This window comes from Poecilia mexicana, unplaced genomic scaffold (assembly GCF_051168715.1).
Source record: "Poecilia mexicana isolate PSO_F unplaced genomic scaffold, ASM5116871v1 scaffold_9, whole genome shotgun sequence".
Classification (NCBI taxonomy): domain Eukaryota; kingdom Metazoa; phylum Chordata; class Actinopteri; order Cyprinodontiformes; family Poeciliidae; genus Poecilia; species Poecilia mexicana.
Window position 1 is genome coordinate 29,954,751 of NW_028263378.1, and position 27,378 is coordinate 29,982,128.

General features: G+C 40.6%; 1 protein-coding gene across 1 annotated transcript in view; it reads right to left on the reverse strand.

Annotated features, from left to right (window-relative positions):
* The window catches only part of LOC106934329 (netrin receptor UNC5D-like), an 87,015-nt gene extending 60,012 nt beyond the window's left edge, over window positions 1-27,003 (reverse strand). The window contains exons 1-5 of the mRNA XM_088009120.1: window positions 26,867-27,003; window positions 23,756-23,859; window positions 10,273-10,453; window positions 9,345-9,512; window positions 807-971 (exon numbers count right to left, since the gene is read on the reverse strand). Coding sequence (XP_087865246.1) covers window positions 807-971; window positions 9,345-9,512; window positions 10,273-10,453; window positions 23,756-23,859; window positions 26,867-26,990 — 742 coding nt within the window. The 5' untranslated portion in view covers window positions 26,991-27,003. The remainder of the gene's footprint in view (window positions 1-806; window positions 972-9,344; window positions 9,513-10,272; window positions 10,454-23,755; window positions 23,860-26,866) is intronic.
* Window positions 27,004-27,378: the final 375 nt, after the last annotated feature.

The following is a 27,378-nucleotide window of genomic DNA, read 5'->3' on the forward strand; positions in this document are numbered from 1 at the left end:
GGTTTCTGACATGGGTAATGTGGGCAACTGCCCAGGATGTTATCTTTTTAGGGATGGCAGGAGACCTCCGCGGATTGTAGCACAGAGATGGAAGCAAAGCAGAATGAAGAAGAGTTTGAATTGATACTGGTTAAATTTATTTCAGCTCTAAGTATTTAATATCTATGTGTTTTTATGGGAATTTGGATCTTTCAGGTCAATTTGAGAAGCAATTTTGATAAGTGCCCTTAATTTTATTGAGTCACGCTGCACGGGGTGCTGGTCTTGACTCGGTCTCAGGTTAAGTGGTCTTGACTACAACTCTGCTACTGGCTCCTTGGTTGCATGTCCTCCCTCACCCACCTTCTTTCCATCCCCTTTCTGTTGGATTTCTTTCAAAATAAAAGCCACTAGTGGCAAAAAAAAGTGAAGTTCATGCTATGTTAGGACAGGAGACAAGATGTTTCCATCCCTGAAATTATGATGCATAGAATCAAATATCTAAGTCTAAACTGTTACAGAGAGTAAACACAATGAAAACATGCTTTTTCTGTGGCATTGTTCATTAAAATAGCACATTTCTGATGTATTAAAATTAAACACAATAAGTACACTTAAAAGTAAAAGTACTTGCTGAATGGATTACCTAATCGCTAATACAATATCATTAATACTTAAGTATTTTTAAAAGCCAGTACTTTTTTACTTTTACTTAAGTACAAATGTTAATGTGGTACTTTTACTTTTACTAGAGTACATTTTTCTCTGTGTATTTGTACTTTTACTTAAGTACATTTTTTGAGTACTTTCTCCACCACTGCCCTTACTCTGGGTGCACAGTCCGTCTGTGCAGTTCTCGGTCGCCTTGCTGCTCCCTTCGCACGTCTTGCCTCGGTGTCTGGGCGCCGGGGAGTTGCATTCCCGACTCCGCTGCCGTTCGCACTGGCTGCTGCACACCGTCCATTCGCTCCACTCGTCCCAGCCGCCATCAACTGGAAGGCGAAGACACACACAGCACAGACCATCACAATGGTGGCAACGCTTTAAGAAGCAGTTATACAGATGAGGCCCTAAAATCAATTAAAATCAAAACAATTGTTACACATTTTTGAAGATTAACAGAATTATCAGGAGCTGTAATGCATGTAAGCTCTTTGTGAAGAGAGTCACTTTATTTAGTTAGATATATTTTACATCTCAAAAGCAACGTGTCCAAAAGTGAGGATTATTATTATAACTCTTCTCAGGTTTAACACCCAGAGCGCCACGCCTTGTTTGCACAGAACGTATGCGTTATGTTGTAGCCTGGCAACAGAAGTGAGCCAGGAGTGAAGACAAATGCCATGCAGCCATATTTACAGAAAGTGGATGTTTTTCTCCAGCAGCTACACATGCAGGCTTGGTGTGGCAGATAATGCACGGCGAGGTGTGTTGGGACAGCCAGAGACACATTTCTCCTCATTAACCCCTGGGCCTGTTTATATAATGAGATTTGATGCGAGGCAATGAAACCAAGACAGCCTGGCGTATGCTAATAGTATCGGATCTTCCTCTGCGCTCCGTCATCTGATCAAGGAAGAGCTCATCATGCTTAGCTTAACAAATACTGGGCGACCAGATGGCGCCGGCGGACTTCTGGCAGCAGTTGTGATACCCCCCGCCTCAGAGCGGTGTGGGTGGTGGAGGAGTGGGCTCTTTTTCCTTTGTGAATTTTTTCTGTGGGTTCGCCTCACTCTCCACGCCTCTTGCGGTTTTTCTCCTTTGTTATTTAAAATGCTAGTGAGATCGTTTGTATGTTGGGAGTATGTGAGCGCAGCGAGGCTGACCACGGCTGTTGTGGAGCGAGTGTGTATTATCCACCTGTGATGCTGTGGACTGTGTTCGTCTGTCACCTGCTAACCAACAGCGTCAAACTGAAACCTGCCGAACTTTGTTGTTGCGTTCTCAGCTTTTATTTCCCATTTTTACCATCAGCAGCCCCCAACTAAAGCTCCTGCCTTGTTCCAACTCTCTCCCCAAAAGATCCATCACTCCCTCACCATCACCTGCTTGTTACCTCTTATCATGTGGCCTCTATCCTCTGTGTTTGTCCTTCATTCAGGCCAAACTTGGCGCAAAGTTCCAAAATGAAACTGACTTCACCTGCCAAGAGATATTTATTGCTGCCTACGCTTCAACCTCGTCCGCTTCTTCCTCCTCCCACAGTGACAGAGCGATGCTGACAACACAGCAGAACCGGGCCTCCCTCACTGCTGTGGACATCTTGGAGGCGTTCAGGCAGGTTTCTGGGAACACCAGACACCGGCCTCCAGCTGTCGGCGGCTCACCGGCTTCCTGACTGTCCGGCAGCAGTAAGTGAGGCTGGGGAGCATCTTCACCTGCACAGTGGGCAGACGTGTCTCCCCACTCTCCTTTCCCCCTGTACACAGTAGCTGGGTTTCCATTAACTATAAAATTCATAAATTGAAATTATGAAAAGAAATTCACTTAAGGGAAATACAGTAAGGAGGTTTTTCAGACGTACTGAAACACTTTTTTCACATCACGTGTCATGCAATCAACAGCCGGATGTTGCTGCTGGCTCCTCCAGAGCTCTCACAGCATCACACAGTTCATAAAGAGTTTGTCATTCATAGCTGTTCCCAAGTAGGCGGGGCTTGTTGCTCCAACACCTGAAGAAGAAGCCAATGTGTCCTCTGATTGGCTGATAGACGATGAGCACTAGCAGCACCATGGCTGAATTATGAACATATTTTATATAACCGTTTACGTCCGTCCCTGCCATGATTTTTAATTACTTATCACATGAACAAGCTTCTTTATGTATGAGTTTATTTTCACTGCAATTGCGAAATTGTTTTTGTTTTGACATTAGCAGAATATTGAATAAGGTTTGTGAACATTTGTAATGGAAATGCAGCCAGTGACAGGACCTGAAGTCTGCAGAGGACACCACTGACTGGTCTGACCCACTGATGGGTCTGCATCCAGACAGGTGGGCAGATTGACTGGACCAGTGGGGTGGTCAGAACCACCTGGAGTTTAATCTGCTCAAGACAGCAGAGATGAGGCTGGATGTACTCTGGACGTCCAGCCTCATCTGGACACTCACCATTCTCAACAACACATGTTTGTCACTTCCTGTTCCTAGGAAGAAGAACCAGCAGAGTCCAACCCGGCTGCTCTTCTTCTTCTACACTGTTATTCGGTCTGTCCTGTGTTTGTCCATCACTGTGCGGTTTGGCTCATCCACAGAGTAGGACCGGACCGGACTGGACCAGACCGGACCGGTCCAGAGAACAACAAACAATCAGGTCTGCAGAGACGACCATCCAGGCCGACCTTCCCTCAATGCAACAACACAAAAACTTACCAAGTATTTTTGGTCTGTTTTCTGGTGTAGATACATTAGTGCACTTCAAATAAGATAAAAGTAACTCACACGCAACTTTTCAGCAAGATATATGAGCCTGTTGTAAGTGAATAATTCCTTAATTGTTGATGAAAAATGTCTTGATATATAAGTGACAATCTACATAGGAAAATGAACATTTCATTGCAAAAACATGACATTATTTTGGTGAATTTGAATCTGGTGAAGGAGAATCTGTGCTACTCGAAGTGCTTTGGCAAAAACATTTATAGACAAATGTGTTTTTTTTTTTACTTAAATGCAAAATGTATATTTATTTTTAAGCAGTGATTTGGATTAATCACTGCTCTGAATAGGTTTTTGCAGCAAATGGCCTTTTTTTGAGTCTGTAATTACTCCAGGGTGTTGACAATTATTTTAATAATTGATTTATCTGATTAGTCATTTCAGTCCTACTTTATTCATGGTTATGTTTTGTACAACATGCCAACATAAAGATATTCACAAGCTGAAGTTTTTCTACATTATTTATATCCTAGTTATCATTTCTATATTGTGATAAAATCCAAGGTGGCACCTCGAGTCATTTTCATTTGCATGCTGCAATTCTAACTAGACATTGTGCCAATGAATAAACATACAGTCATATAGCATAAAACTCCCACTCATCACTGTTATTGATTGGTGAAATTAAAGTTCAACCCTGAAAAAAAAACCTGGATCAAGACGATTATTTATGTAAACTCATAAAGATGATAATGAAACAACAGTTTTCAAATGTGAGGTGATTATTGAAAAAACATTTAAACATATACTACTTGAAATGTTCCTTTCTAAAAATCAATAACGCTTTAAGTGCCTTCCATTGTGCTTGAACATTGCATTTGGCTGTCATGAATTTTTATTATGTATACTGTGATCTAAGAGTACATCTGTGGAGGCTCAATGATTTGCATACAGCATAGACCTGATTTCATATTCAGGGTCAGGGCCAAAACATGTCCAACCTAAACTCACAGTCCAACCGGCTTTATCACAAACAAACAGAAGAAAAAGTAGATTTACCACAGCTATGGTAGAGGAACTAAACTTTAGTCAAACATATCTTTGCAGTGCTGAATACAGTAGTGTAAAAACAGAAGCTCAAACTTTGATCATTGTTAGTTTGCTTATTTCCAACACAGTTCTGCTTCACTTACCATAATTGTGGCTTAAGGTCATCCACTAGTTTAGATGAACTGTTCAGAAGTTAAATCAGTACAGATTCATTTATTCATTATTCATTCATTCAACTCCAGATAGTTGCAGTTAAAACTGCAACATGATTTCTTTCACTACTGAAAACTGGTGTCAACATCAAGGAGCTGCCATCAGTATTAACCCTGGAAGTGTGTGTTTCTCATAATGCGACGCTTTGTGTGAAAAAAGTACATGAAGCAGAGCATTTACACATAAAACTGTCTGCAGCACAAAGTTTGATGGAAACAGGCAACTGTGAGAGAACAATAAGCAATAAAAAAATCTGAAAAAAGTGTTAATTCCAAAACAAAGAGAAAAAAAAAACAACTTAAAATTTATTTCCATATATGACCTAACTGAGGTTTAGGTTTGCTTTGCCTTGTGTCATATTGAGATTCACGTCGTGAGAAGTCACTGTGTGAAACTTTACAAAACTTCTTCTATGATATGAAACGGCTTAAGGTCATCCACCTTAAGACAGAGGCACATGTTTTATGTAAACTGAAATTGGTTTTAGAGGAATACAGAGTGCTGCAGCTGTTAGCATAGCTGCATCATCATACATGATGATGCAGCTAATCATAATTCTACAAATCATACATGATTTGTAGAATTCTGAGATTAATTAGATATAATTCATAATAAGGCTCTAACACTGAAACACTGAATCATTTCTGATTAAACATGCGGAAAAATACCCTAAATTTAATCAAAATAAAAATACTATTACACTTGCAGGTAGATTTGTGCATACATTTATTAAATAAATTTATGCAGATTTAAGCACACTATCAGCATCGTCTCTCTCCAGAACCACCTTATTGCAGAATGGTGGCCTGAGGCACAACATGCAAAACAAGTAATACTTCATCAAACCTGACAAGCAAACCCTCACTACCACTTCATATATTTGTGCCATTTTAAAAATTGTTTCCTAGGGTAAATGTTCTCTCCATTGACCAAGTGTTAAAAAAATTATGTCCTGCCTTCAGTTTATGCCCGAAAGTGACTTCCATATTAGATTGGATCAGATACTTTGATTGGTCAGCATCTTTTGCTTTCAGCTGTCTGATGGCAGCGCTGTGATGACCAAACAGCAGCTCATCAGGTTACACACTCTGGCACTAATTCAGTCACCCTGATCAGAATATGACTGATACCACAATATGTGTCACTCATTATTAGTGGTCAGATGAAGCCAATTATTAGCCAAATTATGTTGTTCTTATTATAAAGCATAATGAAAACAATGACCCAAATAAAAAGGTGACATTAACAAGTCCTTGATGTCTTACTGATGTGGATGAAGAACTTAAGCATAAAGTTACTGTAAATTCTTTGGTCATCTTACCAAGCTGAATGTTTAAGATCCTCTTGAAAGTTGCAGAATGTAACTTTACATATATAGATATTAGTTGTTTTTTTTTTGTTTTTTTTTACATATTTGTTAAAATTATCACCATGTCTTGACAGTATTTGGCAGATAATCTCTGAAAGAAATCAAGATCCTGTACCTTCTCCCAGTGATTTAGCCATGCTAGTTAGCTTGATGGTGGATGAACACTATTGCTGTAATGGTAAGTTATTTCTCTGCCATTAGCACATTGAGCAGTGCGTACACGAGCATGAATGGCAGCATCTAGTGCCTAAAAGTTGCATACTGCAGCTTTAAGAGGCTCAATAATCCTGAAGCCAGTGGATAGAGTTTAGAGATGATTTCTCTGCAACATTCTTTCAGTTTTCAACTAGATGTACTTCTACACAGCAGGTCATTTTGGCCTTGTGTTTTGGATCATTGTCTTGTTTTAGCATCCAAATCCACCTTTTTCCAATGACAAGCCGTGAAAAAAAGCTCGCCGAAACACAGATGCCCCCCTAAAACGAAGCGTCACATTAGACACAGGGAGAAGGACCAGGCTAGCGTAGGCCGCACGTTTGGTAGCTCTTTAACATTTATCTAAATCAGTAGAACCAAAGCTTGAGTTTTTGGAAGATTTTGTCGCTAACCGTGTCGAATCAAACAATCCTTTAGGAAAACAGAAGAAGCCTTGTCGTTTTTAGAGAAGTACTGCAGCTGGGGGTGGTTAGGTGGAAGGGCCGGGGGTGGGGGATGGCTGTCAGCACACAAGAGCTAAACACAAAAAGACTGACAATCATCATCTTCAATGGAGATGTCTACGGCTGATAAGAGATGAAAAATGAACAGTGTGCATGTCTGCACACGGTTTTACCATCTGTTCCACATCTTTATGGGAAATATTCTTCTGCTGAGTTCAAATCAAAAGCATTTTTATTTCACAAAATTGGCTCTTTTTAGTTTGTTTGTTTTTTGTTGTTTTTTTTTACATGAAACAACACTTTCATTGTTTTGCCCATAAGTAATGTTCTTTTCTTCTTAAAGAAAAGGACCAAGTAAATACTTTTAACTACCTTCCCAAACTACTGCTGAACATAAAAAGCACTGAATAATGTGGAAGTCTGTCTACTGGTTTAATCGTTTTATTTCACTCCATAATTACATACTTTTCGCATGGCTAAAAATATAGCTAGAATGGAAAAAGTGTGTTTCATAAACGTAAAGACAGTAAAGGCAAAGATTGTTAAAAAAAAAAATAATAATAATAAAAAACAGATTACGTGGAGCCTTAACCAACTGAGATGTCAGAGACAAACATAAATATGAAACCAAACCCAGTCAGTCCGGTACATCCCAACTTAAAGACATAATCTCCTCCAAATTGATTCATTGGACCGGTGTCAATGACACACACACACACACACACACACACACACACACACACACACACACACACACACACACACACACACACACACACACACCCTAGCCATCAGCATATCTGCGCCCAACTTCTGTGGCGATAGTGACAGTGTTTCAGTGGCAAGACCCCAAACACACACTCAGTCAGCTTGTGTAAGGATGACTCATGTAGGTAAATGATTTCACATGTGACTCATCTACAGTGACAACGGCAGCTACAAAATACCTGGTTAACGTTATTATCTGTTTTTAGGCTGCAGTCATTGTTCCTTCATGACTTTTGACGAGTTGCATAAACACCTTTCAGAAATGATCCGGCTTGCATAATCTTACAGTAGCATGACATTCACAGACACCTAGGGACAGATAATTACAAGATACACAACTTTCTTAAATGGACCCAGATTGTGAAAGAGTAGATATAAACTTTTCAATTATAGATTTAAAAAAACTAGAGAGATAAAGATTCTCAATTTCCAGCAGTTTTCCAGCTCAGTTTATGCTTTGATTGATATCTGAGAATGACATCACTACCAGATCTAGTGCCTCTGGTTGAATCAGAATATAACTAGTTATTTTATCTTGGTTGCTAACTATCACTAGCGAATACAAGAAAATGTTTCCCTGTGTATCGCACACTGCTATCCTCCCTCAACTTCCTCTAATCATCTTAACTTGCACAGTAAATCCCTTTGTGGTTTTGGATTCTCCTTGGTGCAGCACTTCTCAGTCCAGCACAATTAGGGACACGGTGAGGTCACCACTTGATCTGTGTCTTACAGTCTATAATATTGGTCATCTGTAATGCTGCTGAGTCAGGATATTGAACTCATTGACAGAGATTCATTTACACCCCCACATGGTTCTTATGACAACAACACACCTTAGTGTGTTTGATTTTAATTTGTTGTGTCAGACCAACACAAAGTAGCACCTGATTGTGAATTGAATTCACTGTACAACATCCAGTAAGACAGTTTCAATTCCTCTGAATGCCAGGAACATGTGGGTAAACTGACAAGAAGGCTGAATTTGAATTGTGAGCACCAGTTCATTGCTTTGTAAAACACTTTTTGGTGCAATTACTGCCGCACCTCTTTGGGACGCGAGTCTCAGTTCTGCAAATTTAGGCAACTAAATATTACCCATTTGCAAGCTAGCGCAAGCCCATCCCGTTAAATAAACAATTTCTGCGTTTCCGTTACAAATATACGTAAAACTTTTGTCAATTTTGTAATTGAGGCACTTCCATTAAAAAGAAATGCAGTTAAAATCACAAGCGAATAAGTTTATTCACCCAATAAATCATAAAAAAGGCAAGCTGCAACACCCTCCTCCTACCACTTCCTGTCATCTTCTTTGTCTTTTCCAACAGTAGTAACATCCGGTTGTTGATCATGTGACTTGTGATGCAAAGACAGTGTTTCCGTTGCAGCTTTGTGAAACACACTGATTTTGATAAAGCTGAAAAACCATCTCATCTCGAAGCAAAACCTTTTTGTCAAAAAGTTTGTTTTAAATTGCTGTGTTTCTATTATGATAGTAAGTTTTCGTAATTTCAATTTGTGCAATTTTAAGATCAATGGAAATGTAGCTTGTGTTTACTAATATCAATATACAGGTCTTCTTACAGATTTCCGTTTGAGTTTATGATTTAGACTTTGACTGGGCCAGTTTGACATGTGAATATATTTGGTGAACCTCCAGGCCAGTCTCATGCCTGTTCCAGCCTGACAGGTCTTCTTCTAGGATTTCCCTTAATCAACTCTGATTAGCTTGAAGTTCTTTAGTGAGGAAAAGTATCTTCACAACATGCTGGTACCACCACCATGCTTCCCTAAGAAATGCTCTGTGTTAGTTTTCCTCCACGCACACATTTTCCTCCAGTTTTGTGTTTTCTACTGACATGCCGCGGATCAAACCGTGCATCCCGGCTTCAGTTCATCTTCGCTGAAAATCAGAAGTGGGACTAACTTGGGCAGAGCGCGTTGCAGGTGATCTTCTGCACGGACATGCCCTCGCAGAAAGCGCCTCCGTTCAGCGGCGCCGGGTTGGTGCAGGTCCTGGAGCGTTTCTGGATGCCCCGCCCACACGGCACGTTGCACGCCGACCACTCCGTCCACAGCGACCAGCCGCCATTCACTGGAGTAAGTTCCAGCAAAGTTAGAAAAGAAAAGAGAAGCAAAAGAAAAGAAAACAGTTGAGTGAGTGCAAAACAACACGTGCTCTTTTTCTCTTCAAGAACTCTGGCAAACTCTAAAGCTCTAATAAGGGTTGGAGCTATTAATGGTCCTGCGGGCTTAACGGCGGCACAGGGCAACAATGCATAACAGCGGGAGCAGATTGCTGGATATACGGCTCCCTTTTCCTTAATTGGCAGCTCAATGTTCTCTGCTCTTGTATTAAGATAAAGCCGTGGAGCTGTGCAAAGCAAAGAAAGCCATTAAGCAGAAATGCCATTTCTAAAAGCGACAGACTCAAACAGCTTGACAGGTTGGAATCGACCACTTAGCGCCGTGACTGAAGCCCTTTACTCTATGATCCCAGTTTATTACGTGTTGGGGAGCTAAATCTCGAGCAGCGCTTTGAAAGGGGGCCGAACTCGAGATTTCCGCAAGGCTTCAGGCAAGTAAATAATTAACAAGCAACACTCCCTTTAAATGAGATTAAGACACAGTGGCTTATTTCCTTTCATACAGCAGGCATTGATTTTAAATGAGAGGCAGTAAATTGACTCGTTGAATAATGCATTCGCTGGAATAAAGAGGAAACGGCGCTCTTCAGCTGAAGCCTCGAGATGGGATTCTTAATCACTGTTGCGTAAGGTTACGGGAAGCCAAACAAATTGATCTAATGTGCCGTGTAAACATTGTTTCGGTGCGACGGGTTGTTACGGCCGTACCGTAGACGATCACAGGCGCCGTGGCGCTGCGACGCTTCGCTACGATGTTGCTGGCCAGACACGTGTAGTTGGCCGAGTCGGACAAGCGCGCCTCGTTGATGATGAGGCCGTAGTCGTCCCGGGTGTCCACCTTGTCGTCGGTCAGTGAACTCACCAGCTTGTCGTTTTTCAGCCATTCCACCTGCAGGTTAAAAAACAAAAACATGCGAATAAGGTCAAATCGCGTCGCTTATGCACACAGTGTGACGTCCCCTCATCCTCTTCTAAATAATAAATGATGGATCACAACTAATGGAGCCTCCTGTATTATTCAGACTATTGAGTGATTTAACAGTCAAATAACAAGGCAGCAAGACAGAGGCTATTTATTTATTTTTTTATTTTTTACAAATTACAACTTCGGATCTGTTATAGTTTGTCTTGGAAACAAGTAAAAGAAATGTGCTGTCATGTTTTTTTTCAGTAGGATTTTATTTGTAAACACAAACAGAAGTGAATTCAGCAATTGAGGTAATTTTCTTTATGATTTATTTGCTCTTCTGAAGCTTTTCATGACCAGGTAAGTTGAGAACAAATTCAACAACGATCAAAATATCATGCAACAGAAAACAGGAGTGTGTCATAAAACAAACAAAGACCAATTCCAATCATATTCATACTGACTAAAACAGAGGTGTAAAAACGTGGCTCAGGGGCCATTCGTGGCCCTTGGACTTTTTTGTGGCCCCCAACTGCAGTTCAAGAATGATACAAATTCATTTATGACATTTTTTTTTATTTGTCATAAGTGCAAAAAGTATTACTGACATCATTTTCTTACAATCTGAACTATCCTTTTCACAAAGAACCCTTTTAAAATTATTTTCTTTCGTTCTTAATCATAATTTCTTTAAGGACACATTCTTGTTCCTGTCTTCAAAGCGTCAAAAGAAAAATAAAACAACATGCATAAGGAAGTACTTCTGAACTACCAAAGACAGTTCCAAGACTTACTTGGCAGAAACTTAGCACACTTCAATAAAGAAGCAGAAAGTGTTAAAGAAAACTGACACAGCAGGAGGAAAAATAGAAGCGGGGAAGTCTGGAAAAACGTCTTCTGACACAAGAAGAGTGTGTAAAGGATTTCCTTGTAAAAGAGTGTTTAAAGCTGACTAAAGCTGACTCCCAATGATAAACATTCTTAACCATTTTTATTTAAGTCTTTGACTTCTTTGGAGAATATTGTCAAAAACAAACAAACAAACAAAAACAGATGTTCAACAGACCTGAGTGGTCATGTTAAAACCTGAATAAGACAGAACAGGTAATGCTAGTCTGAAATGATTTTTCTACTGATATTGGAAAATTTTTTTTTCTAATTGTTTTTCTAAGAAATAATGCAAACTGGGCCAGGGTTTGAAGAATCCTGATCCTATACGAGCTCCTCCCAGCTCTCTGACACTGATATCATGCTGGCTACCTCTGAAACATCACATAACTCATTCTCAGGTCACATCGACGTGAACACATCGCTCATGTTCAAGTCGTTGCAGGCAGAACTGCTGGTCAGCTGCGTTACAAGCCCTCCCCCTGCTGATTAGTCCCAGTGGGCGCGGCTCCACCACTATCTCCACCTCCATTAGGCAGTCAGGAGAAGCACTGGAACCAATTACCAGCACCTGAGAGGAAAACTAATTAGGAATTACAAACTTAGTGACGCTTTAGTGGTTTTAGCCTGGTAAGAGAGCTGCATCGCTGCACTTGCAAATTACATTTGTAGCATAGCAGAATGGGAAATGCTGATGGATTTAAAGGAAGTGCGCTGGCACTGTTTACAATGATCAACACTTTGTCTGGATGCAAATAGGAAGTGCTGGTGGGCATATGGAGACGGCACATATAGAAATGATGGACAGGAGAAATGACAGCCTGCAGGTATGCATTGTACTGGTAAAGGTATTGGGTTAACAGTCCGTATGATGGAATTTAAGAGTTCCAGTCACATCCTTGGCCATAGGTGTATAAACTTAGCACAAATACCTGCAGACAGCTCTGTGAGAGAATGGCTCAAGCTAAGAAGTTCAGATAATCCCAATGTGGTGCTGTGATAAGAAGCCACTTGTGCAGTGAATTCAGGCTGCATTTACACGAGACTATTGCCTGGAAACTGCTGGTGTTTTCAAATGTTGATTGGGAAAAGTTCCACGTTTAGACAGCACCGCTAAGACACCCTGTGTCACCTGCAGTTGTCATGCCAGGCCACTATATGGTGCTGTGACTTTAGAATGACATCACATACACTGTTGACCCTTAGCTTCCACGTCATAATAAACAACTACCTCCAACAAAGTGCTCAGATAACACGTAATCCTTATCAGGAATTGTGCTAATTTGAACAGGTTAAGTAGCAGCTCCGTGTAAATACAGCCTTAGTCACAACATTTCTTTACAACTACAAATTCCAAATTTAAATGGAAAAGACACAGCTATGAGGGAAGGTACAACCAGAGAGCGGGGTCATTGCATGCTGAGGGCCACGGTGGGAAAGACTTGATAATTTTCTGAAGTCGTCAGCAACAGACCTCCAAGCTTCAGACAAGGTTTCTATACAGGAATCCAAGTTTCTTTGGATGAACTAACCAGATTCCTAAGTGTTTGTACTTTGTTTGATCAAAGATCGTTTCATCTGCAGTGTGAAGACCAAGTTGAGGGGGCATTTAGACTTTTATGATTGCAAATTCAAAAAGCCATTTTGGATATCCAAGGAGCTTTGCTTTGTAGAGTGAAAGAGTGTTTCATGGGATGGACCAAAAGCATATAGTGTTATTAGCTTATAAATGCACAGCAACTTTACTAACAACTTGTGAAAATCACTAATATAAATGGAGAACAGAGTGGAGCCAAAGATGGGCCCTGTGGCACACCTTTGGAAATGCAAAGAAACACAGTATAGCTCAAGAGCAGTGCATAGTGGGTGATGGAACAGCTATTCATGGCGGTATCCAAGCCTTACACACTGTGGTGAAAGGTAAAAGCCACTAGACTCTTAGAGATGAGTTCTACAAAGTGAAGTGAAACCCTGAGGTTTCTGACTACATTGTGCCAAATGGAAGGTTTGGTGGAGTAATAGTCATAACTTTTAGGGAAAAGGTTCTTCCAGTGAAAGGAAGTATTAATGCACCAACACATTGCAGATAATTTCATTCTTCCAACTGGGTGAGATCTGTTTTGGTACAATTCTTTTCTGCTCCATTATGACTGGGCATCAGTGCACAAATGAGGGTCCAGTAAGACCTGGATGAGCAAATTTGGTGTAGAAGTTTGACTGGCCTCAGCCCGACAGAGCACCATGAAGAATAATTAGAGCAGGGGGCAAGACCTACGTCGATACAAAGTTAGAATTTCTGACATTTAACATTTTTACTTGAGGTTCACAGATTTTAATATTTTTGTGAGCATGGGCATCTGGCCTTGATGGCGCACACTTGGCCTGGCTGGTTTTTCAAGCGCTCTGCTGCTGTTGCGACAGTGATGTGCAGTGGGAACAAGTTCTGGACAAACATATCTACAAGAAGAAATGGAAAGATGTCTTGTTATTTTTAAATATTTTTTTCCCAGTTATTTCATTAGATGTCAAATGTCATTCCAAAGAAAAATAACTGCTTATGATCAAGATTTGAGTCAGTTTGCTCTGCTTAGCAACAGTTTCTGGTCTCAGAGTTAAATCAGTAACTTCCTCAGTGCAAGATAGAGCATTGGTCAGTCATGCCTACATGAATTTTTGATCATGAGCAAAAATGGAAAACAGTCAACTAAAATAACAGCAGGGCAAAAACATCAATCATCACCCATCCTGAAATTCAAAAATCACTATCAGCAATAGAAAAACCCATACTGTTCTGTCATTTTTATCAGTTATTTCAGCTAATTATAGCATGCATTGCCTGGCTGGAATTGTCTCATTTTCAAAGGCGATGGGTAGACTGTAACTATGTTCCCCACACCGTCTCAGCGCAAACTTAGAAGCCAATCCTCAAAGGAGTCTCGATTCTTATCTACAATTAAAAGACAGCATTGCACCGGGGTTTCATCACAGGTGAAGCGCCGTGCGTCGATAAGAAGGCAGAGGAGTGCGGGATAGAGTCTAATCTCTCATGATTAAAGTCATCCGTCTGGATGGGTGGCACGAGCCGTGGCGCCCGTCCACACCCTCTGTCTTTTCAGCTGCCCCCCTCTTTTATGCATTTATTTCTCTTTTATCCACAGAAATCTCTGGCTTGAAAGAGGCAATTATTGTGTGTCATCAGCAGGCTCCTCTCAGTCTGGGGTCTGCCTGCTCTGAGCAGCGATGGAATCATCATGAGAAGATTCATGAGGCAAAAGGAGTGACACACAGAGCAGGGAAGCAAATAATTGATTAACTTCTGATTGTTGATTAATGGTTTTTAGATTGAAATGAGTTCTATTTGATCGGGACGAAGGGGGCGATGGTGGTAGGAGTTCGTTCCACAATTGGTAGGTTGCCGTTTCAATCCCTTCTCCATCCGCCTCTGTTGTTGGCAAATGTCAGCCTCTGTCGTCGTGTCCTTGAGCAAGACACCTCACTCCCCAGATCAGGGGTGGCAGCAGTACATGGTAGCCTCACCTGTATCAGACTGCCCCAGCTATCCAGCTAAGATATCCAGTAGCTTACCATCATCAGTGTGTGAATGTGTGTCAGAATGTGCTGTGAAGCACTTTGGGGTCCTATAGACTTGATAAAGCACTAAACAGGTTTCCCATTTAAACAAATACAATCCTCTAAAACCTTCTGTGTTGTAGTTTGGCCGCCGACCAGCAAAAGGTGCCGTTGATCATCGTTAAAGTGAAGGAAAGTGAATCTGAACAAAACTCTTTATGTGGTTTTGTATGAATATTGCTGGTTACTTGGCTGGAGGAGAGCAAGTTCCATAGGAAATGAATGGAAAGGGAGCAACATCACTTCCTGTGCATCGAGCCCGTAACAGCGTGAAGCTTTACTCTCAGCACTTATCATAGAGTGTCCAGACAGCTGAGAGCTGTATTACAGTCTGTCCACTTTGACACTGAGTGTAAAGTAAAGTCTGCTCTTCTGAACATCTTCCTGTCCACGAGGGACTAAATATTTCATTCTTTTCATATTTTATTGTTCAGGTCAGTAACCAAGTGGTTCTTGTTTTGATATATTGTATAAATATGCAAGTATATTAATGTAATAAAACAAAATTTTAATAGTTTATTCAGTTAATTTTTAATACAGCTGACAAAAAACATTAGCTGTGGTGGTGCAGGGGTAAACACAGGCCGCATATGGAAGCCTGAGTCCTTGATGTGGTTTGAGACCCGGCCTGATGACCTTCACCGCATGTCTTCCCCTCTTTTATTACCTCCTTTCCTGTCAATTCACTATCAAATAAAGGTCACTAGACCCAATAAAACCATTATAAAAAAGATATGCTTCCTTTTTTATGTTCAGCTTAACATGAAAACTTTTGCATATTATGGAGTCCACGCTCTTGATACAAGAGAAAACTTGTTTTATCAGAAAACGGCTGCTTATCAATTGAGAAAGTCAATTGATAGACTAATCGATGCTTAATTGATACTTACTAATCAATACTAATCGATACTTTGATACTTTTAATACTTAATCAATACTTTGCTTCCCTAATATGGAGAGAGAGAGACAAGGGGGAATAGATGACAGGGTCACAAATTTGCCTGTGTAAGACAGTGGACGTGAGAAATGAATTACCTAATTGGCACATTTGTTTCAATTAGGACGCGGTCATCAGTGTCAGCATTGACAGAGGAGTTTCCAGTGGTAGAGCTTCCTTTTGTGATTTCATTACCCAGAGCTCCCCTGAAGGTCGCCTCTCCCCCCGGCCCGCTGCGTCGGCGGGGTCCTCTCATCAGCTTATGCACATGAACACAGCTCATCCAGATGACATTTGCCGATGATTAGATGCTGAGAAATGTAGCGGTTGACGGGCAATTAGAGGACAGGGGAGCAAAGAGGGCGAGCGACACCGCCGCCGCCGTCAAGACTTATGAGGAGAGACCCGATCATGACCTCGGCAACTGATGCATTCTTCGTGCTGCTCCCGCGCCTCATCGCCCCCGCCCAGGGCGTCTGGCGGTCACTCAGTGTCAAGGTGTTGCAGGAAGAAAAAGCATTCTTTGGGGCTGGAGGGAGACAAGTCTGCTGAGTCATGGTCAGGCTAGGGGTTACATTAACTCTGACGCCATTGGCAAAGCACACACGGGCTGAAGAACTTTTTAATTGCCGAGTGTCTCATCAACGCAATTACACGGATTAAGCGCCTCTGCGAGCAGCGCGCTCTGGGACCTGGGGATGCCGGCGGGGACCTACTGAGCTGCATATCAGAGGCAACGCTGAGGAGCACAGATCTAATCCTCTTCACGCATCTTCCCCGCCACTAATCAGTGGTACGGGTGAAGAGAACATGCGTAAGTCTGGGATGGGGCTCTGACCCAACTCTGCTCTCTGTGCGCTCAAACAGCAGGTCTGTCAGGTGGAGTCTGGGGGAGTTCGGCTGTTCTCTCCTGCTCCAGTGGTTAATCACAGGATACAAGTGATGCACAGAGGGAGGTGTGTGTGTGTGTGTGTGTGTGTGTGTGTGTCACGTTCTTGCCTCCCCGTTTGCTTCCCAAATGTCACCTGTCTTTCCCTTCCAGCGCTGTGCCACTGCATTACCAGCCCATCTCAATCTGTCTTATCTTAACCAGGTAAATAGAGGGAGCTTCCGGGCTGGGATTGCTTAATGCAGCTCATCATCGTCTCTGTGGGAGACTCTCTGTGACCTATGAGACGAACAAAGAATCTGCACCCAGGACTGTGTCGTACAGAGACGTTGGTTGGGATGGAGGTTAATGGTTCCTAGTTATAAAGCAGCGGTTCACTGTGTCCACTGAGCTTGGGAGTACTTCGCAGTACAGGAGCGTTTAGTTGATTCGCCGCCTTTGTGCCGTGGCCCGGTCGGTCTACCTCAGCTACTGTAGATCAAGCAGGATTCCTCTCGGATTAAAGGCTTTCATTCAGGGAAGTGGAAATTGGCTTCTGGTTTTTGCTTCTCATTTCACACTTTCTCTCTGAGAATCAACTCAAAAGAAACTCATTATACCAGGGTTCTCATGGCTTCCGTTCTCCCACCGTTAAAGGATGTGCTCTACATCCACTCTCAGAAATGTGTGAAGTCAAAGGAGCTGTTTGGCTGGAGCGGAACCAAACCGCAAATAATCGACTCGAACATTTTATTAACTGCGGGCAAATTACACTGTCTGCTCTTCAGATACAATTGAGAATTTGAATGTCACACCTAGCGCCGACACAGCTTTGTTTGAAACGTTGGCTGTGGATAAGCTCTAAAATGGATGTGAGGGTATTTTGCTTTCAGTGTCTGAGCGAGCAAGCTTGGATTGTTCCAAAGCATGTGTGAGAAAAAAATACTGGCTTAATAACACTTTAACGTGTAAAGTAATTATTGTGAGGATTTTAACTTCACAAAAGGATTATGGGAGCAAAACCAGAAAATAACAATAAAAAAAGTATCATTTTTGCATCTAGATGCTGGTTTTAAATCCAGAAAGCTTTTGATGAGGCTCATGTCTGTTAAAACATGCAGAGAACCGACAAGTCTGCTGAGACATAACAACATGAATGAGTAAATAAATAAGAAATTAGTAAACAGAGCAGAACGATGGACTACAGTGAACACTTTCATCAGAAGCACTGATGATTTTAGGTAGAACAGGTAGAAACGGGATATTTTATTTAGTTATGAAATATCTTGTTTTTTCACTGCATTTTATGTTGCTCATTACTCTATTTGTATTTATTCTCTTTTGGAACCACATTTTTGGGGACTTCTTGTAGTTTGGAGAAAGAATGATCGATAAAAATACCTTTTTAAAATCCATTTGTGTTTATTATTTGTGCTGTTTTTCATTGTTTTGTCTTGTTCTTGTTGTCATCTTGTGCGTGTGTGTGTGTGTGTGTGTGTGTGTGTGTGTGTGTGTGTGTGTGTGTGTGTGCGTGCGTAGGTATGTGCGTGCGTGTGTGTGCGTGTGTGTGTGTGTGTGTGTTTGGGTAGAAAAATATAAATATTTATAGGCACTATATTCATATTCTGGTTGATTTGTTTCTCTCTGTTATTTTAACAATGGTCACATTGACTTGATCTTTTCCCTGAATGCGTGTGTGTGTGTGTGTGTGTGTGTGTGTGTGGGGGGGGGGGGGGGGGGTGTGTGTGTACACTCATCCAGGTTTGTTCCATCCCAATTGTGGTTGTAAGCTAGTGCTACACTATTAACTATGTCAATTTTTCTGCTACTTTTAACTCATTTAAAGCATAAATAAACTTGGGGGGGAGGACAGTGGGGGCTTTAAAATGCTCGATACTCTTTTGTGGTAAAATAGTTTTGTAATAATACTTCAATAATTACAAATTACACAAAACAGACAACTAAGAAAATAAGTTATATTTTGGATGGTACATCTTTCCATGGGACAGATCCTTGTTTTTGTTTCTTTCAAAAGGTAATGGATATTAATATATTGAAAATTATGGAACGTTTTCCATCATGTTCTTAATGTCAAAATGTATAAAGAGATGTTATTACAACTTTTATTTTATTATTTCCCACTGATTTTCTACTGGGGACAACTTTTGTACCTCTGCTTATGCAATTGTGACATTTCTTATCAAAATTCAAAATTCATTCAGAAAAAGACTATTGTTCATTGGGAGGGTATTTTTCTCTTTTTTAATTTACTTCTATGACTTCTTGGATATTTATTACATTTTTTTCTTTATTCAAAACATACCAATATGAATATGAGCTAAAAGTTTATTTACCTTCATAATCCCCAACAAGTCAAATAAAACTTTAGACCCTAAAATCAGACTTAACACAAAGGTAAATAAAATAAAATAAAACAAACATAACTTAACATTGACTCTATTATGATTGCATCTGAAATATTGAATCAAAAACGTGTCCATTAAGACTGACATGAGACCTTCATGACCTGTTTGTTTTCAAAGTTGATTTCTTTTGTTATAATGTGATTTAAAAAAAACCAAACTAAACAAGGAGCATTTAATCTGCCAGCAGAATAAATCTTCTACCAGACATAACGAGTGCAATCACGAAGGAGCTCAGGATCAGGCCGTATGCACTAACTATACATCACCCTGTCATGTTGCTGATTTTGACATTAGCTGTCATGAAACACTGTGCCATGAATATTTCACTCAGGCTCGAGGACTCAATGCTGAACATATTGGATATGTCATTAAAGTGTGATCAAGTGTTATTACTGTCAAACGAATTCATAACAGCATCATGAATAATTCCATTAGAAACTGAGCTACATAAACTAATTTAGTCTTAAACAAAGCATATGGTGCGATGACGGCTTCCAGACCCAACAGAACCGCCGCAGCCATGTGGCTAATGTGGAAATTGATGATAATACCCAATAAGGATTATTATTGATGGGAAAGATAATAGTAGTTGGGACCTAACTTTATGAACATGTGGCCCAGCAAATTTTACAAGCTACATGTGGTTAGGCATCTGTGCAAACGTGATGGAAAATGGCTTCTGGTGAATAAGTGCAGCTGGTGGAGCTGCTATGTCGCTTTAGCCGTTTACTCTGGAAGGAAGAAGTGACGTCAAGCAAACGCCACCTCTACATTTGGCTTATAAATGTAGTAACTATGTCAGCACATCGTCTGAAACCAGAGCAGTGCAATACTTCACTGCTTGTACAACATTTGAAAGTTTTGTGGATTCCATTTGAAAAGCATTAAAACTAATATGTTTAAGAATCCTCATGTAACTGTTCTGGGATTTTTCTTTTTCCTCCAAAACTTCATGTTCAGTCAAGCTGGAAACATTTTTTACACCATTTCAAATAACTATGAAATGGTATAAAAACACAGCAAATGCTAATAAATCATATCTCATCAAGAACCGCAAACAGCTTAAGCTTAAACTAAGTCCTAACAAATGTAAACTATGAAATAACTTGAATTGACAGTGGCTTTATTTCTTACCACAACATTGCCATTTAGAATTGAAAAGTTGAATTTATTTTCATATTAGTCTGAGAGTTTAAGCAACTCTAACACTCCCACCACCATGAGTTATGAGGCTAGTATGTCGACTTTAGAAATGAGCCATAATAAACATTTAGAAATGAAGGTGTCGTTTCCTAAGAGATGCTCTCTGGTTAGTAGAATGAGTCACACTAACTTGAAAACACTGGATGTGACTGATCTGGTGGAAGAGAATAACTGGGGCATACTGTTCGGTTTTCTATGCGTTACTCACTCTAAAATTATTTTTGAAATATCTGTCATTCGTTTGCGATCGAGGATCCAGATTCTGTCTTTCAGTACATCCAGACTCGTGTCATAAAGACTCCAGATCTGACTTGAACAAAATAAAGTCATTTTTTCCCCAAGTCTACATCTGTCTGTATTATTTTTCTTTTAATGTTGATGTACATGTATATATTTTTTTTTGGCATAAATTACCCTTTTTCTATTCTGAAAACAAATAAATGGATTCTATAAAAGTTTGGAACTTATGTCAAGAGATGAAAGTTAAAAGATAATAATTAGATATTAAATTAGGCCTCAGGACAAACAGGTTTAAATTCCTAATGAAAAACAAAAGGGATCAGTCAGCTTTAGGGTCTCAACGGCACATTAACATTTTCATCATGATTGGGTGAGTAAGAAGCGATCATCACCATCATTCAGACATGAACTTAGCATGTCCTAATATTAATTTTGTTACTACTTTTCAGAAGCTTAAAGCAGACTATGAGTGCACTGAACAGTGCTGTACACACCTAATATCCTTTTGCACTTGTGCTTAAATCACCAATCCCAGCAGACATTATTATTCATCACGCTGAAACTTCTGGATCCTCAATAAAACATTTTATGCAAACCTGAGAGCAGAGTTAGAAAATGACACTTAGGAAGCAAAAAAACGTTGAAAAGTGTTTCTTTCCCCGAACCTTAAATTCAGCTGAATGAAGCAGTGCCTCGGGTAAATCCATAAATAAATAAAAGTGCTGAAGACAACTTTTCTGTTTGAAAGACAGGTGAAAGTGACTATAAACAATAAAAACCTGAAGTAATGTTTGAACAAAAAGCTGCTGTTACAAAACTGGAATCGTTTCTGTCAAGCAAGTTTCAGAGCCACTTGACCTGTAAAGATCAGTTCATCGCTTCTGAAATCATGGTTGTGTTTGTGTCCACAACCACTGGACGAATGCGAAATGAGAAAAATATCCTCTGATTTGTGGAATACTGGCGCCTGGGCGAGCATGATTGTTTTGCAGGTTCTCCATAAAAGGTGTTTTCTACGACGAGAAAAGATTCTTCAAGCACAGTGCTGACTTTTCTACAGTTTTGCTGAACGTTGTTGTGCCTCTCTCTCTCTCTGCCTCTCTCTCTCTCTCTCTGTCTCTCTCTCTCTCTCTTTCTCTCTCTCTCTCTCTCTCTGTTTCTCTCTCTCTCTCTGCCTCTCTTTCTCTTTCTATCTCTCTCTTTCTCTCTCTCTCTAGCTGTCTTTGCATTCTGTACCATCTGGGAGTCCTTATGGTTCACATACTGAAATGCTGGTTCACAAAACTTGTCAGCATGAATAGAAACACTGTTTCTTCTGGTATATGTATTGTTTTTTTTATACGAAGGCGGCCATATTTAAGAGCTAAACTTTAAGCAAGAGCAGCAGATCAGCAGAATCAGTCTTTACTGTAAAATGCCAAACAAAAGGTTACATAAACGCATCAACATAAGGGCCACATTCGTTCAGAGCTGAGAATCTTCCATTGTTTCAGGGTCAAATGATTGTAGTTCTAAAACTAAAGACAGATTGAAAAAGTTTGTCTTAATGGTAGATTTTCTGTCATAAAGTAAGTAAGTAAGAGTCACATTTATAACCACAGTTACATCATAAGACTGATGAAGGCTAAAAAGTGATAGTCTTCTCTGCAACCTGCTAAAGAAATATAAAAAAAAATCTAATATAAGGTTTAGGGCTTAGCTTATGTGTTTTTAATTGCACTTGTTATTTGCAAGATTATGTTTTTTTTTGACACTAGCAGAAAATTGAAAAAGTTTTGCACACATTTGTAGTGGAATTGCAGCTAATGGTTGGTTGATGCAACAAAATAAGAGCCTGCTGCTGGCAGAGCTCCCTTCGTTTTCCTGTGACTGTCTCTCCTTTCTGTAGTGCAAACATTTACTATTTGTTTGATGTTTTGAGGAAACTTAAAGGCTTCCTCCAGGAGGCGTTTTGTTCCGGTTTGAATCGGCGTGAGAAACGCACGTCCGCAGGACGAAGATTTAGGAAGAGACTCGGCCTCGACCGGTTCCCTCGCAGTATATGAATGATCCAGCATGGAAAAATGGAGGATTGATGTCATTCCAGCCGCAGCGCGTCCCCGCAGAGGTGGTAAAAATAGTTGAGTGTGAGCCGAACTGAAGGAATCACTATCTCCCATCTAGTCCTTTGTCAACACAAATGAGAGCGGTCACAGGAGACGGCAGTGAATAATGGAAAGAGCGTGAGCCAGCGCTCCCCGGCCCCGTCCATTTCAGCGCACCTCCTCCATGAAATATTGAGATGGCAGCCGTGAGCGCGGCCGGTGTGAGGTTTCAGCTGCGGTGCGGCTGCTGCTGCAACATGAAAGTGCACACACAATAGAATGTGAGCCTGCGGTTTGGGTGTGTGTGTGGGTGTGTGTGTGGGGGGGGGGGGGGCAGCACATCCACTGTTTGGAAATAATCCTTGTCAGCAGTGGTGTAAAGAAGAGCTAATGAGTCTCCAGTCACTCACAGTGGAATCAGTTTGTGCCATGCGGTTTCCACTGGTTCTATTTAGGGAGGGTTTGCTGGAACGCTCCCGTTGCTCTGGGCATCTTTACTTACAGGACAGGAGTCACAGACGGTATACTGTAATTCACATCACTGCTTTCCTTTTCAAATACGTCTGGCAGCTAAAGTAGGAAGTATTTATTTCTATGAACAATGAAGATCTGATTCTAGAAAATGAAGAATCTTTTGGAAAATGAACATTTTCTTAAAAGGAGCATTCTAACTGGTGGAGATGTGTGATACTGCAAGTAAATACAGGGCTTGTATCGTTAATACCGATATTGATACTTTTGTTGAATTTTGATATATCATCAAACTTCTGATTTTAGGTGTTTTTGTGTTTTTTTCCCTTTGAATTAACAGGATCCAATATTCTGAAAGATCCCTCTTTTTTTAAACGATTCTCAACTAATCAGTGAAAAATAACATGAAGGGAAACCGGTGCAGGATGTTGAATTCCCCGTCAAAGTGCTACAGAGTCATCCTCCAGATCTTTCCTGGAAGCTGGAGGAGCACAAACTTCTCCAGCTTCAGGCGGAGCCACGGAGGGAACCCCTCACCTCTGCTGCTGGCACTCCCTCTGGAGGGCGACAGTGCAGAACGATCATCCCGTTGATGGGCACCTCCTTCCCCTGGGGGTCCTGCTCAAAGTTTTTTCTCAGATCTGTGTGGGGAGATAAGAGGCAGATGTCAGATGTCACCGTTAGCCTGGACTTCAGCTCCAGACGGTGCAGCGCCAGTCCAGTCCCATGGTGCTTTGCAGGACAAACCCCATGTTCAAAGTGACCTGGTGAGGGATCTTAGTCAACCTCTAATGACATTTAAATTGGATACTTTTCTCAGTCCTGACAGATTATGAACAGAGTCCTGTGTGTTTAGAAATCACAAAACCAAAACTCAGCTCATAGATAAGTAAGTGTCAAGTAAGTGCAAATACAATGACAGAAAAAAACCTGCCAGATAAGGATTTTCACACATCTTCTTTGTTCTCTGCTTCCAGTAAGTAAAAACGATAATTCAATATGGAGGAGGGCTTTCAGGTAACCTCTGACATCTTCGAGTGGGAGTATTGGTTTTCGACACCACAGGCTGAGAATGACTGATTGAGTCGAACTTGATCAGGCGGCCTTGGGGGTTTAATGCTGATCAACCTAATTCAGTTTATGTTGAGAAAAAAATCAGCTCAACTGGCTTTTACTATCTGGTCCAAACTGAAGGAGAAACTGCTTGATCAGAACGCTCCTCTTCCTATCAGAAGACAAACACTGCCAGAGAGTTTTGACGAAAACCAGTCAGGAAGTGATTCTATTATTTTTTATCTAAGAAGTATGTTGTTATGACCAATCTGAAAACATGCCAGGCACACACTGCCTGAGCAACACATAGCAGCAGTGGGTCAAAGTGACTGAAAATATCCTTTCAAAATCTTTCACCCAATTGAGCTGTTGGTGTTCTCACAACATGGCCGCCATCACACTGCTGGATTCAACACAGAATGCCTTTCAGGCACATTATCATTCAGTGATGTGTTATACACCAAGGATCATATAAACCATAAATGTTTTTTATGGCCTGACAAAAATCTGGCCTGTTTTTACAGCATGAAAACTTTTCCCTTTGTGGTGAAGAACTCAGTAATTTCAACATTTCTGTAACTGATCAATGAGGAGAAGGAGGAGAAGAAAGCATCCCGCAGCTGTGTTTCCACCGACCACATAATAGTGCAATTTGACATTTCAAAAATAAATTTGCTAAACGGAAACACTTCAATTTAAAAACCAAAAGCCGTTTTTTGATTAAATATTTTGGTGCTATAGGGTGAGATGGTTTTTTGGTCGTATCAAAATTGGTTTATTTCGCAGAACTGCAGTGGAAATGTTTTTTTCCTCACCCTTTGAGTCACGTGTTCAACAACCGGCTGTTGCCAGCGGCGCAAACCACGAAGAAGAAAACGACAGGAAGTAGAGGGAGGAACGTGTCGCAGCATGTTTATTAATGACTTATCAAATTTATCTTTTATGAAAACAGCAATTGCAAAATTGTTTTTGCTTGATAGTACCATAATATGGACAAAGTTTTGCGCACATTCATAATGGAATTGCATCTACTTTTATTCTGAAAGTCTCAGCTATTGTTTCAGGGATGAGACGAGATGGAACATGGTTCTGGGTTCAGATTATAGCAATATTTCAGGAAAAAACAAATAATTTCAGTTTGATTTGTTTTGAAAAATCTTACTTTTTCTCCAAAATGAAGAACATGACATCATCTAAACACAGAAGGGAGCCTTCTATGTTCCACAGCGGTGATCTGCATCATGCAGGAAACCTGCGTTCATAAAGGAATCTGATTCTTTTGTCATGGAATCAAGCAAGGCTCAAGTTATCTTGAGTTTCAAAACGCAAAGTGTGTGATACAGAACTTTTATATTGGTTGAATGATACAGTCCCAGTTTGATCAATGCCAATATTTTAGAGTTTGGAGAGTAATCAAATTCAGTATCTTCTCTCTCTACCCATCTTCTGTTTGAAACACTGTGACTGAAGTAATAGTGCCACAAAATATGTCCTTACAAAACACTAAAAAAACCTGAAAACTAGATGCATATGACCAGAGCTCATATTACCAGCTGACCTTTATCACCAGGTAACGGACAGGAACAGGATTGTTTGTGCTTTTTGAGACTTCACTTTGGTAACAAATACGTTTTTTTTTTGTTTTTTTTTCCAATATCGCAAAATCTCAAGAAAGGCTGTTACTCTGCCAGAGTTATTTGTGAATTACATTTTACTCCTACATTAACAGAAGAATAAATGGGAGCTTAAAAGGAGCTTGATCACATTAAAGGGAACATTTCAAGGCTACATCTTACCAAACGTAACATAAGATGGAGTCAAGCATTCCTCTGTTCACACATTCATCTCAGGTTGGTGATGAGAGACAAAATGTCATCTTGTCGTCTTACTTTATCACCGTCACAGATAATGCATATTCTCCATGTTTTCTGAAAGTGTCTCATATTACAGCTTTCTGTGTTGTTTTCACTCCATGTTCTGTAACTGAGACCGAACAACAATACTACCAAATATTTGGACAAATGAGTTTTATATTTAGCAGGAATTTGTAGCTTAAATGCAGACGCAGACTTAAAGGACTTAAAGGACTTAAAGGACTTAAAGGACTTTCGCCGGCAGTTTTGAAGTTTCTCCAAATGCGCTGTAATTATTTGAGAGTCTGAGGCCATTATTTACATCTAAAAACAGTTGGAGTGATTCCTCCACGTGAAAAGAGGTTAGTCTCTGCCTCTAGTGGAATACAGTAATCTTTGTGTCTTTCTCCTGAGTGATGGTAAGGTAGTGTGTGAAATGGTCTGTCTACTGTCAAAAAGCGATTTAATCATTGGGGTAATAAAGAGAAATGGAAGATTACAGGCTACAAGCTACCTAAGAGCTATGCACTTGATTCCACCAGGCGGAGAAATGCAGCAAGATGGACGTCATACAAACAGCAAATTTAACTTCGATCCAACTCTTCATTTCTTAAACACACACACACACACACACACACACACACACCCCACACACACACACACACAGATAAACAAGTTCTCCTATTATTATTTTTGTTTGTTGTTGTGAAAAGCGATGGTAATGAATGACCTCCACACTCACAGGCAATGCGGACAGTTGCCTTCCGGCTCTTGGAGGTACCAAGGTGGCTCCAGGCCACACAGAGGCACCAGTAGTCCTCGGGGCCGTGGAAGTCCTCCACCTGCTGGCGGGAGACGTTGATCATCACCTCGCGCACCTTCAGCCCTGGGAGAAAAGAGAAGACAAAGGCAATCAGTTATTACAGATATGTATTGGTTAGAAGACACTTTACGTTAGACTCAATGGTCTATTAGTAGAACTGGGCTGATCATGTCATTAGGTTCTCATTGTACTTCTGAGAGTCTGAAATCATAAATTATATAACCGACTGGATGTCAAGTTTGGATACAAGAGGAGCTGGAAGAAAAATGTGACGGCAACTTCATCGCTTGGTTGTAATCACATGTAGGGGCCAACTGTGAGCGGCTGCTCGACACTGACATTTTTAGCCAGCCTATGCAAGCAACAATGTCCCTCTAGTCCCATTGTGGGCTCATTTCAGACAAAGTAACTTGGCACAGCAGTCCGCTGTG